General features: G+C 60.4%; 1 protein-coding gene across 13 annotated transcripts in view; it reads right to left on the bottom strand.

Annotated features, from left to right (window-relative positions):
• The window catches only part of UNKL (unk like zinc finger), a 49,950-nt gene that overhangs the window by 10,553 nt on the left and 25,631 nt on the right, over positions 1–13,766 (bottom strand). For 11 of the 13 annotated variants that reach the window (XM_055100108.2, XM_055100104.2, XM_063598179.1 and 8 more), the window contains one exon: positions 10,205–10,382. In XM_055100108.2, coding sequence (XP_054956083.2) covers positions 10,205–10,382 — 178 coding nt within the window. Of the gene's footprint in view, positions 1–4,532; positions 4,668–10,204; positions 10,383–13,766 lie in introns of those variants that run through there. The other 2 variants (XM_008959756.4, XM_063598183.1) reach the window with 2 other exon arrangements.

The raw sequence follows: 13,766 nt of genomic DNA on the forward strand, positions 1-13,766 counted from the left end.
GCAGCCACACTGTGTGGAGACCGTGCTCCACCACCCAGAGCGGCAGGCGGGAGAGGAGCCTGGCTCGGGAGTGAACGGTGGACTCCAGAGGCCGCAAGGCAGAGGCCACCCCCACCCCACTCCACCGCACAGCACGACCCAGACTCAACCCTCGTCCACACGCCAGCCGTGAGGGAATTTCTGGGGCATGGAGGCCGGGCTGTGGCGCCACCTGGCAACACTGTCCTTCCCCATCCCGTCACAGAGGCAGCAGGGCCTGGGGCAGAGAACCTGACCCCCTGGGGCGTCCGGGACGGCACACGGCGCATGCGGGAGTGGCCTCCACTCCCACGGAGACACCGTTCAAATGAAGCTTTTAGGGACTTTCGAAGGTCTTATCCAGAAACTAGAGTAACAGGTTGGGGGTGGGGGCAGCCAGGCCAAGACCCCCTGGGGACCAGGAACCCACAGTAGCATCCGAGAATGCCTCAGCCCTCAAGGATGCTCATCGGCGGAGCCAAAGGCAGGCCTTGGGCCAGCGGCACCCAGAACCATTCACTCCTCTCCTTCCCACTCACAGGACGGTGGCGTCCCTGAGCAGACATCCACCCTGGCCTGCAGGGTGGGCCAGCCCTCCCGGTCGCTGTCATCCACTTGACGTTCTCAGGCCATGGCTGAAGAGGGCAAGACCTCAAAGCCTGACTGAAGTCGTGCTGAGCAGCAGAGCCGAGACACTGGAGGCAGTGGCAGAGGACCACGCACTGAGCGGCCTTGGACAGGTGGCTCCAAGACTGAAAGTGAGATCTGCAGCGGGCAGGGCCTCCTCCCTCCAGGGCTGGGGCGCTCCTCCTCCCTCTCTCCAGGGCTGGGGTACGCTCCTCCCCTCCAGGGCTGGGGCGCTCCTCCTCCCTCACTCCAAGGCTGGGGCACGCTCCTCCCTCCTCCCTCCAGGGCTGGGGCGCTCCTCCTCCCTCACTCCAAGGCTGGGGCACGCTCCTCCCTCCTCCCTCCAGGGCTGGGGCGCTCCTCCTCCCTCACTCCAAGGCTGGGGCACGCTCCTCCCTCCTCCCTCCAGGGCTGGCGCACTCCTCCCCCCTCCAGGGCTGGGGTGCTCCTCTTCCCTCCTCCCTCATTCTAGGGCTGGGGTGCTCCTCTTCCCTCCTCCCTCCTCTCAGGGCTTGGGGATGCTCCTCCTCCCTCCTCCCTCCAGGGCTGGGGCGCTCCTCCTCCCTCACTCCAAGGCTGGGGCACGCTCCTCCCTCCAGGGCTGGGGCGCTCCTCCTCCCTCTCTCCAGGGCTGGGGCACGCTCCTCCTCCACTCTCCCTCCTCCCTCCAGGGCTGGGGCGCTCCTCTTCCCTCCTCCCTCACTCTAGGGCTGGGGTGCTCCTCTTCCCTCCTCCCTCCAGGGCTGGGGTGCACTCCTCCTCCTGGCGTCCATCCTCCTTCATGGCTGGCAGCCGCGTGGCTCCAGTGTCTGCCTCTGCTCTGGGGGCCATCTCTTCCAAGTGTCTGTCCAAGTTTCTTCTTATAAGGAGACTGGTCACTGGCTCAGGGTCCCACCCTACCGGCCTCATTTTAACCTGGTTATGAGGACCCTGCAGTAGCACCCTGCGATCTGTAGCAGGGGGGATACATTCCAAGACCCCCCCATGGACGCCTGACGCTGCGGATAGCACGGAACCCCTATATACCAAGCTTTTTCCTATACGAACGTCCTCATTTGCACGTCAAGCCCAGTAAGAGATTAACAAGATTAACTGGTAACATAGACAGATTTCAGCACCGCACAGTAATAAAAGTTACCTGCGCAATCAAATGCTGTACACTGCTGTCCTGAACCCAGACCTCGCACCAGCAAATGAGGCAGTGGACAGCAAACCCTGGGATAAGAGGACCTGCTGTGTTTCCCTGCAACGCCATGTACCCAGGTGCGAGGCCTGGGGTTCAGGTGCATCTCCCCCCGCCACACCCAGCCCCCCCAACCGAGATAGAGTCTTGCTCTGTCACCCAGGCTGGAGTGCAATGGCGCGATCTCAGCTCACCGCAACCTCCGCCTCCCAGGTTCAAGCTATTCTCCTGCCTCGGCCTCCTGAGCAGCTGGGACTAAAGGTGCCCTCCACCACCCTCAGCTAATTTTGCATTTTTAGTAGAGACAGGTTTTCTCCATGTTGGTCAGGCTGGTCATGAACTCCCCACCTCAGGTGATCTGCCTGCCTCATCTCCCAAAGTGCTGGGATTACAGGTGTAAGCCACCATGCCCAGCCTCAAATGCAACTTTCAGGGGACACAATTCAACCCAGGACATGGGGGCCCACCTGCAGATGCCCCTGTTGGTCCTGCCCGTCCTCCCCAGGCCCCTCAGGACTCTGTATCAACAGATCTGGCCCCTGCTGTGCACAGCCCTCCCTCCCTGAGTCCTCCCTCAGAAAGGAGATCCCCCCTCTGCCTCCACTCCCCCTGCAGCTGTTTTCTGGGGCGTCCTCACCACTCACTCTGCCCACCGCTGCCCCGGGCCCTTCCCTCCAGCCCTGCGCCTGTGCCCTGAACTGCCTCTCGTCATAGGCACCAGCTTCCCTCCTAGGCCCACCCCCGTGCCCACCCTCCTCCCTGAGGGCTGGCAGCCTCTCCTGTGGCCTGGACCCGCCCAACACAGTGGCTCTGCAGCCCCGAGCCCAGATGTCCAGCAGGGGCCAAAGCCCTTCCTCCTCCCTGGCAAAGGATCCCTTGCTCGTTCCCATGGCCCCACTGCAGGCCCTTCCCAGACACCACGTGTGCAGGGGCTGCTGGAAGCTGGCATTGCAGGATCCCTTCCTCAGGGGCTGCTCGCTCAACCCACACCCCCTGAGGCCCATGCCCAGCCTGCCTTCATGCATTGCAATAGTAACCTTCCTACGAAGAAAAGCCTCATCGCGTCCTGAACCCTGACCTGCAAGAAAGGAGGGAGCTTGTGCCCTTGCGCGTGCCGGTCACTGCTTCCCAGTGGGTCCTTTGCCGGGCTCCTAACCTGCTGTGCCACTGCAGGCTCAGCCTGGCTGTGCCTTCCGTTCAGTAAGATCAGCCACACCAGTCCCCAGAAAGCTGCTCGACCTCCAAGCCCTGCGCGGAATGCCCCCCACTGCATCCTTGCAGGTGTCAGCCTGAACCATGTCAGGGCCCTGGACAGACTCACTGAGGACAGGCACCGACCCCCCAACCCGCAGGCCTGCCCACAGCCCCCTCGTGCTCCCATACGGGGGCTTGATGACGGGCAGGGCCAAGCGGTTTGCCCATGGTCAGGTCAGCCAGGCTCGGGAACCTGGACCTGCCCTCTGCACCCAAGTCCAGGATCAGGATATGGCAGCCCCTTCAGAGCTCACCGCCCCTCACACCTGGCAGAGATCCAGAAACTCCTCATGAAAATCAAAGACGCAAAGAAGTTGGGGGACAGGAACGGAGGCGCCTTTTCTCCCCTTGGAGTGGGGTGATCGCACCAGGCTCCGTGCTAAGTCAGCAGAGGCTTCACCCACCAGCTGCAGAGCGCGCAGCATGTGGAGGAGCTAAGCTGCCTTCAATGCTCACCCGACAAACTACGGCTCGCACTCAACTCAGAGGGCGTCAGCCGCCACCTACCTCAGCCAAGTCACCTGTGCTGAAGCCCGGGAAGCTGCCTGGAGAGGGGACGTTCGGGGAGCGTGTGGGTGTCCCCGAGAGACTCCGGCCCCGCTTCAAAGCCAAGTGCCCCTCATCCAAAGAGGGCACCGGAGAGGGTCCTGGAGGCTCCATGACCCCTAGGGTGCTATCTAGGGCTCACTCCCAGAAATCTAGGGGGGAGACGGCTGCTGCACCGTCCTGGCCCACTTTCTCACCCGCAGCTTCTCCCCCACCTCACCTCACTGTTTCAAGGTTAGACCCAGATCTTCTGAAACATTCTCAAAGAGCTGACCCTTGTGCAGAGGCAAAGTCTAGGTGAGGCTGGTCACCTAAGCGAGTACAGCTGGGTCAGACCAGGCTGCCTCAGCCCCGGGCGTTAGGAAACCACCGGCCCCGCTGAGTCACGGCGACACAGCCCGGCTCTGCCGTGACACAGCACATTCAAGGCGCCGCGGTCCCCCGGGGTCAGGGACACGCGAGGACAAGCTACAGACTGCTCGGAACTCAGGACAGGGCGGGGGAGCCCCCGACGCCAGGGAAATTCCCGTACCACGCGGGCTGAGTGCAGGCGGGCCAGGCCAGGACGCAGGGGTCGACCCTCCCCCGCCCCGTTCCCCTGCCCTCTCCTGCCCCGCTCCGCTCCCCTGCCCCGCTCCGCTCCCCTGCTCCGCTCTGCTCCGCTCCCCTGCCCCGCTCCGCTCCGCTCTCCTGCCCCGCTCTGCTCCGCTCCCCTGCCCTCCCTCGGGGCACCGACCCCGCCTAGCTAGGGGACGCAGGCAGCCCGAGCCCGCGCTGGGAAGCGGCGAGCGCCCGGCAGAGGCAGGTTCCGAGAAGGCGACGCCTTCGCCTCGCTCCGGGCCTCTGAGAAGCCCGGGCCCACCCCGCGGCTGTCACACCCGGCTCCGTGACGCGGGGGACGCACCTGGCGGGGGGCGCACCTAAGGGAGGGCCCGCTCCTGAGCGCCGAGTAACGAGACCCGCACCTTGGCGGCGCAGGGTTGCCACGCGCTGGGGCCGCCGCCAATGCTGACTCACGGTCCGCGGCCGCCCCGCGCCGCCGCCGGGGATTCAAACCCGGCCCGCGCCCCGCCCCTCCGCGCTGGCCCCGCCCCGCAACGTGACTCGGCCCCGCCCCCGTCGCACTGGCCCCGCCCCCCCGCGCTGCCCTCCCCCAACCTTCCCCCCCGACTCGGGCGCACCCGGTCCCCGCGGCTCCTGGCTACGAGCTGGGCGGGCAAGTGGGCGTGGGCAGCGGGGGCCAGAGATCTTCAGGCAGAAAGCCCCAGAGCTGCCCCGCTGCCCGGCTCCTCCTGCCCTGCCCACCTGCACCTGCAGCTGCTCCGGGCGGATTCAGGTGAAACACGGTCGACCCAACAGGGGCGCTCGGGGGGCGGGGCGGCGTGACCTGGGGCCGCTGCCTGCCCTGCAGGACCCTCCTCCCTCCCAAGTCCGCGTGCCTGCCCAGCCCCATCTAAACGCGGGGTACGGAGCTCGCAGGTCTCTCTTAATCTGAAACCTGTTCCTATGAAGTGTAAGATGAAGGAAAATGGAACCTATCAGATGGGTCTGAAATGATCCCACTAAAAATCCCTTAAATACAGAATCCGCTCATTTCTTCTATTCCGTGCTCCAGTCACAGTACACCTACAACCTGAAGGAAACTGTACTATTAACACAAGGAAAAAACGACCCAGTCTACACACCAGCTTTGTCCAAAACCCTCTACAACAGCTAATAAAATACACACGCAGCCAGGCGGGCCTACACCTGGGGCCAGACAGTCCCGGGAGCCATGGGCAGGGAGTCCCTGAGCCTGGGGCGCAGGAGTGCCCCGGGGTCAGCGGGCAGGACACTGCCTCCAGTGCCTGCGGCTAGTGCAGGGATGTAACTTTACAGCGATGCCTCAGACATGGACAGAGGAAAAAAGTGAGGCTGGCACTGGGTGGCAAAGCTCACAATTTCAGCCGCAGCAGCAGCAACAATACATTGCCTCTAACTAAGGCAGTGTCGATCCTGGAAAAAAAAAAAAAAAAAAAAAATCCATCTCTTCACCTCTGAGTAGCTGGTTCAGGATTTTTTTTTTTTTTTTTTGAGAACAAGTCTCGCTCTGTCACCCAGGCTGGAGTGCAGTGGCACGATCTCAGCTCACTACAACCTCCGCCTCTCGTGCCTCAACCACCTGAGTAGCTGGGATTACAAGAGCAAGCCACCACACCCAGCTAATTTTTGTATTTTTGGTAGAGATGGGGTTTCACCATGTTGGTCAGGCTAGTCTTGAACTGCTGACCTCAGGTGATCCACCCGCCCTGGCCTCCCAAAGTGCCGGGATTACAGGCGTGAGCCACTGCTCACGGCTCAGGAAATATTTAAGTAAATGAAAGAGTGTGCTTCAAGATCGCGAGTGACATACTAAAACAGGTCAAAAACGTACCTCAGATATGAAAGAATGGTTGGAAAAATGACTACAAATGTGCTAACTCCAGTCCATCTGAAGGTCAGCTACGCGGATGCAGCCATGCCTCTGTCAAGCACACAGGCACCTGGCTCTACTTTCCACCCAAGTGAGCACAGTCCAAGATGGTCTCTCTTGTTTGGGATTTAATTTTCCTAAATATTTTTCTGCTATGCTCGAATTCTAGCATTACTACTTTTAGGTTGGGGAAGAGAAACTTTATTTAAAAAGAATGTGTGCTTATTTGTTTAAAAGAAAAAAATAAGTGGCCGGGTGTGGTGGCTCACACCTGTAATCCCAGCATCTTGGGAGGCTGAGGCGGGCGGATCACCTGAGGTCAGGAGTTTGAGACCAGCCTGGCCAACATGGCAAAACCCCGTCTCTATTAAAAATACAAAAATTAGCCGGGCATGGTGGCACACACCTGTAATCCCAGCTACTCCGGAGGCTGAGGAGGGAGAATCGCTTGAACCTGGAAGGCAGAGGTTGCCGTGAGGCGAGATTGTGCCATTGCACTCCAGCCTGCACAACAGAGCAAGAAAAAAAAAAGAACCTGCTCAGAGGCCAGACCCTCATGGAGCTTTAGCCACTGTGTAGACTTCATCCCTGACCTCTCAGTTTCTGATGGGGATGTGTGAATTTGAGGGTGTGATTTAGCAAGATCCAGGGCCCTGGATTATGCAACCCATTTATGATAGCGATCTCAAATTAAAACTAGCATGTTCTCACCGGGCCCGGTGGTGCCTGCCTGTGGTCTCAGCTCTACTTGAGAGGCTGATGCAGAAGCATCTCTTGAGCACAGGAGTTGGAGGCTGCAGCGAGCTGACTGTACCACTGCACTCCTGCCTGGGTGACAGGGCAAGACCCTGTCTTAAAAAATAAAACCCCAAAATGAACAAAAACAAACTCAGGGAAGGCCGTCACCTGTGGTGGTCTCCAAGTGCTCTGTCCCTGGGCTGGGATGGAATGGGATGGGGGTGGGCACCCCAGCATATTCAACTCATGAGACCTCTCTGTTCAAGAGGAACAACATGTACACCCTAGTTTCAAACTGAAAACACATGTGGGCTTGTTTCTGCCTGAGAGAAAGCTTAACACAGCACACAGCACTCCCACCCATGGAGTATTCAGTTTTAAAAACCTGCCCTTTACGGTGAAGCCCTAACAGGAGACATCACACACCACACGCTTCCTCCACAGAGGCTCCGAGAGAAGATGACTTCCAAAACAGGCCGGAGGGCAGAAGTTTGAGTCCTGTCCTGAAACCAGGTGAGCCCTCCATGGCAAGGCAGAAATGAGGAGCCCTTCCCTGGGCAGGGCAGCCCCATACTCCCAGCCAGTGAGGACGAAACAAACGCAAACACTGCTTGCACCTGTGCCCCTGCCCCCGCCCCGACCGAGCCCCACCACTAGGCGCTGGTCCATCCAGGATTTCCGCTCTCCCCATGGCCTCCTGAGGGAGGGACTGGCCCTGGATTCTGGAGAGTTCTCCGGCAGGTGCACAACACAGCCCACATAGGAACACCAGGGCTGCGAGGGGGAGATGCACACGGCCACAAAAGTTCCCAGTGTTTGTGAAAGAGACCCTTTAAAAAATGCAGGTCGGGCACAATGGTTCACACCTGTAATCACAGCACTTTGGGAGGCCGAGGTGGGAGGATCACCTGAGGTTGGGAGTTCAAGACCAGCCTGGCCAACGTGGTGAAACCTCATCTCTACTAAAAACACAAAAAACAGCCAGGTGTGGTGGCACGCGCCTATTGTCCCAGCTACTCAGGAGGCTGAGGCAGGAGAATCACTTGAACCCAGGAGGTGGAGGTTGCAGTGAGTCAAGATTGTAACACTGCCCTCCAGTCTGGGTGACAGAGCGAGACTCTGTCTCAAAAAAAACACACACACACATGCCGGGCACGGTGGCTCACACCTGTAACCCCAGCACTTTGGGAGGCCCAGGCGGGCAGATCACGAGGTCAGGAGATCAAGACCAGGCTGGCCAATATGGTAAAACCCGATCTCTACTAAAAATACAAAAAAAAAAAAAAAAAATTAGCCGGGTGTAGTGGCAGGTGCCTGTAATCCCAGCTACTCTGGAGGCTGAGACAGGAGATTGGTGTGAAGTCAGGAGGCAGAGGTTGCAGTGAGCCAAGATCACGCCACTGCACTCCAGCCTGGGCAACAAGAGAGAAACTCCGTCTCAAAAAAAAAAAAAATCAAAATCAAAACAAAACAAAACCCACACACACACAAAAGAAAAATGTAAAGGCCTGGGCTCAACCCCAAGCGGATGCAGGGATGGGACGGCCCAGCAGCAACACAGGCCAAGAGCTGTGCCCAGAAGATGCACCTGGTTGCAGAGGTGCTGAGAGCGGGGCCCTGGGTGCTTGGGGGACTGAGGACCGTCCTGGGGCCTCAGGAGCTGCACCTGGCTTTCCTCGCAGACACCACTCAGGATGAGACTGGTCTAGTGTCCTGCCGATGTGTGGTCTGTGGCCTAAGTGGCCGCTGGGAAGAGTCTCTCTCTCCTCGGCCTCCTTGGCCGGCATCGTCCAGGCCTGCGTGGATGGAGTTGCTGGGGGCTTGCAGCTGGGCCTGAGCAGTTCCGTGTGGGGCAACCACCAACGACCAGAAGCTGCGGCTCTCGGGCAAGAGTCATCGCGGGTCTGGCCGCCGGGCCGCCGCCCACATTGACGCGGGTCCTGACGGTGCTGGGGTCCCACTCCGAGTCCCCAGAGTGTGTCCATGCAGGGACTGCAGCGAGGGCCCCCACCACGTGGCTCCAGCAGCCCTGTCCTCCTGATCCCATGCCCAGCTCCCCCGCCACACCCTGGACAGCAGAGGATGTAGGAGAGGAAGGGGTGGGCTCCAGGGCTGCAGCAGCAGAGGCCAGACCCGGGCTGAGCTGAGCAGGGCCCAGCCTCACTGTACCCCCAACCCCATCCCATTCCACCCCAGCCCAGGGACAGAGAACTTGGAGACCACCACAGGTGGCCTTCCCTGAGTCCCTCACTGTCACTGTCAGGACAGAAAGGCAGGTTTGGGTCCCTTGGGCGCTGGTGGCCATGGAACATGGGGCTTCAGCACATCCCATCACTCACCAAGCGTCTCTGCAAGCAAAGCCCTGCACGGGTGTGGCCAGGTGTCCCCCACCACCCCAACACGGTGGGTGTCCCCGACCACCCCAACACGGCGGGTGTCCCCACCACCCCAACACGGCCTTTCCCCAGGGGCTGAAAGGGACCAAGGACACACACAGCCCAGCTCCTGGCACTGTCTCGCCCCCAGCTCTGCCTGCTGCTCACTCCGGGCTTCTGGAAGAATCTGCCCCCCAGGGTCTGGGCTCCCAGCCAGGCCCCCACGGGTCCCCACAGCCCAGCACCATCACGTGTCTCAGTGCCCAGTGACTCCCTCCAACTAAAGGCCTCCCAAAGCTGCCAGCCCAGGTGCTCACAGCTGTGCCCCTGACTCCAAGCCTTCACTGGGCTCCCCACCCCATCACTGTCCCCCACCCTCAGTGCCCTCACTGGCCCACAACCCCTACTTTCAATTTTTTTTTTGAGATGGTCTCACTCTCTCACCCAGGCTGGAGTACAGTGGTGTAATCACAGCTCACTGCAGCCTTGACCTCCTGGGTTCAAGGGATCCTCCCACCTCAGCCTCCCAAGTAGCTGGGACCACAGGTGCGCACCACCATGCTTGGCTAATTATTTTATTTTTAGTAGAGACGGGGTCTCACTATATTGCCCAGGCTGGTCTTGGACTTCTGGGCTCAAGTGATCCTCCTGCCTCGGCCTCCCACAGCGCTGGGAGCACAGGCGGCCAACTCCCACAACTCCCATCATCTGTCAACGACCTCCGTGTTCTCAGTCCCTGAGCCGGACGGCGCCTGCTCTGCCTGGCTCCTGGGAGGCTCCTCGTCCCCAGCGCCTGCGGCACCCAGGCCAGGAGCCTCTCTGAGCCAGGGCTTGTTTCCACAACCACATGTGCATCACAACCAAAGTGACAGATGACTGAAAACACGCGTCTGGCTTCTCTACAAAAATGACGATTCTGTCACATGTCCTGAAACAGAAGCGCTGTCCCTGAAAAGCTACAGCATGAAACAGAAGGAGGTCAGGGAGAAAGGAGGATGGTGCCGGACTTACCGAGGACGGCCTCCACAGTGCTGCTGGCGGGGCCGAGCGGGAGGGCACGGGCGGGGGGCGCGGGCAGCGCAGTGGGGGAGGAGCTGCCGGAGCCGGCGCTGGACGCCAGGCTGGACGCCACACTGGAGCTCACGCTGGGGGCCGGCGGGTGGACCGCTGCAAACACGGCCAGGTGGTTCTGTTCAAAGACATAAACACCGTGAGCGCGCGCCCCCTGCGTGGAGGAGGCAGCGCCACATCGGCACCCTGCAGAAAGCACCGCGGGACGGCGGCCAACTTCTACGCCCTGGCGAGGCCCAGGGAGAGCTTCCCAGACCCGGAGGGACTCTGATCGCACCGAGGAGAAACACCAGGACGGCAGGGCAGCGGGCTACGGTGCACTTGGGACAGGCACAGACACCTCTGGGGAGTGTCTCGTGAGCTTTTCTGCAGAAAACGTTTCAGGAGTAGACATTTGCCAGTAAAAATCAATCTGGCACGTGCAGAAAGTTGTGTCAGCGGCCAGGGGCCTGCCAGCCCGAGGGGCAAGCCGTGCAGTCTGCCTGCCCTTCTCCCCACACCTCCTGGGTGCCCCTGCCCCGGCTCTCGCCTAGGACTGGCTCCTGAGCACCTTGGGGGGCCCCCAGAGAAATGTCCTCCCAGGGACTTAAAAAGAGACCCAGCACCACTTCCAAAACATCCATAGCGTGGTCCTGTGACCTCGTCACCAGGGAAAGTAAAACACAGGGCAATTCACATGATCTGTATTTGGTGGATAATAGATCAAAAGAAAAAGAGCAACACACGGAGCAGTGCTGAATAAAATCCCGGTAACGGGGAGGGCGCTGCTCACAAGAAAACACCCGACACAAAAGACCCAGAGCCACCTACGAGGTCACTGCAAAACCAAGCATCAAAAGCTGGATTAGAATGAGTTTCTGGCTGGGCACAGTGGCTCATGCCTGTAATCCCAGCACTTTGGGAGGCCAAGGTGGGCAGATTACTGGAGGTCAGGAGTTCGAGACCAGCCTGGCCAACATGGCGAAACGCTGTCTCTACTAAAAATACAAAAAAAATTAGCCAAGGCCGGGCGCGGTGGCTCACACCTGTAATCGCAGCACTTTGGGAGGCCGAGGTGGGCAGATCACCTGAGATCAGGAGTTTGAGACCAGGCTGCCCAACATGGAGAAACCCCATCTCTACTAAAAATACAAAAAATTAGCCAGGCATGGTGGCGGGCGCCTGTAATCCCCAGCTACTTGGGAGGCTGAGGTAGGAGAATCGCTTGAATCCGGGAGGCGGTGGTTGTGGTGAGCCGAGATCGCACCAATGCACTGCAGCCCAGGCAACAGAGAGACTCTGTTTCCAAAAAAAATGAATTGCATCCTGAAATATTACAATTGAAATGGTATGATATCTGGGTTTTGCTGCAAAGTAATGCAGAATAAGTTAACCTTGGGAGGTGTGATTTTACTAGTTTGTCTGCTTAAGTAAAACTGTCCATGGTGAAGAAATTTTAATGTGCATTTCCTAAGGGTCAGAAATCCCCGACAAGAACGCGCCTGGCTCCTGGCTTCTGTGACCTAAGGGTCCTGCTGCCTGCCCTGGCTTCCTTCTGGATACCAGATTTGCTCCTCAGCCCATGGCACAGGAGGTGCACAGAGCCCCCCATGACTGACTCTGAAAACAGTCCCCTCCAGCTGCAAAGTCTGGAGACAGCCACCAGAGCTCCCTGCCCAGGTGCAAGAAAGGGCCTGCCCCCTCGTCCATAATCCACTTCCTCTCCCTGGCCCAGAGACCACTTTCCCTCAAGCCATGAAAAAAGGGACCACAGTCCACCCCGTGAGCATCAGGGACGGCGGTAACTCCTGCACCCTACACCGCAGACCCACCCAGCCATGCAACACTGCGGACCCACCCAGCCATGCAACACCGGGGACACTCCCAGCCATGCATGGTGCTGCCAATACCCCCCATCAATCCCCCATGGTGAGCCTGGTGACAGGGTTGCTGGAAGCCTCATGTTCTCCAGCAAGCAGCCCAGAAACACTATGGGTGATTCGAGACCTGGTGCCATCTCAGTGGCAACCCGCCCCCTATCCCTTGCACTTCGTGTCCCTGCTTCAGAGCCTCAGTGTGGCCCCAGGAAGGCTGAGAAGGACCTCTTGACAGACGTTCTGGTGACCCGACATCCAGGAGCAACGCACACCTGGGAGCTCCTTGTACCCCGATGGCTTGGATCGGGGAGGGAGCCGACCTTCTCTACCAGCAAAGGACAGGGCCACCTGGGCTGCGGGGCTGAGGAGGCAGGCACCAGCAAGGGGTGAGTGACATGGGGCGGTCTGCTGAGCTCACCACATCCAGCAGCTGTCACTCAGAACCAAAAGCTCAGGATGGCAACGCACGGCCCTCCAGGGACGTGGACACTGCACGGCCGCACGGCTGCCCGGCCCTCCGGGGACGTGGACACTGCACGGCCGCACGGCTGCCCGGCCCTCCAGGGACGTGGACACTGCACGGCCGCACGGCTGCCCGGCCCTCCGGGGACGTGGATACAGCACGGCCGCACGGCTGCCCGGCCCTCCGGGGACGTGGACACTGCACCGCCGCACGGCTGCCCGGCCCTCCGGGGACATGGACACTGCACAGCCGCACGGCTGCCCGGCCCTCCAGGGATGTGGACACTGCACGGCCGCACGGCTGCACGGCCTGCAGAAGCCCTCCCCCACCCCCGCCTCGGCCCATCTCTTGGCAGCCCACCCTGTGTCCCGGGGTCTGCCCAGGTCCGTGCTCTGGGGCATGGTCCCTACACACAAGCTGCCCCTGCTCAGTCAGGCTGAGGTCCCCCATGTCCTGACCCACCAGTAGCCTAGAGGCCACCGCCTGGGTCACAGTCACCCCTGTGGATGTCCTCTCAGCTCCATGACCCCTGTGGGCGTCTCAGTCCTTGCCTGAACCCAACTCCAGAGCATCACCCAGGCCCAGAGGCCACCTCCCATGTAAGGGAGAGCCGAGGGACTGTTGCCTGGAAGGGCCCCGGGCCCACCAAGAAGCCGTGGACGACGCTGGGGTTTGCAGAGCAGGCCTGCCCCGCCCTGGGTCGGACAGGGAGTCTGTGCCCCGCACCTGTGTTTGCATAGAGCCCAAGAACGCAGAAAGCCGGGAGGCACCACAGTGCAGGTGCCACGTTTGCCCACAAAGCAGCACTGGTCTGAGGGCTGGGCACGGGCTGACGCTCGGCTGGGACAGGCAGCCTCAGGCTCCCAAAGCGCTGCCCGGCCCAGGGTGAGTGCAGCACCCTCAGAAGCCAAGGCCGCCTCCTTCCCGGCTGTCTGCAGGAGGGGACTCCACCCCGGAGGCCTTCCCCAGCCTACTGGAGGCCATAAACCAACAGGGACCAGAGAGGAAGCCTCAGCCCTGAGTGACCCCCAGACCCCATGCTGACCCTGCCCGGGAGCTGGCCAGGGTGATGCGCACACTGTGACTTCAGCCCAAACGATCACCTGAAAATCATCAACATCCACGTCACTCCTTGTACCCCATGGCACAATGGCCACAGATGACGGGCCTGGTGTGGGAGTCC

The sequence above is a fragment of the Pan paniscus genome, chromosome 18 (assembly GCF_029289425.2).
Source record: "Pan paniscus chromosome 18, NHGRI_mPanPan1-v2.0_pri, whole genome shotgun sequence".
Lineage (NCBI taxonomy): Eukaryota > Metazoa > Chordata > Mammalia > Primates > Hominidae > Pan > Pan paniscus.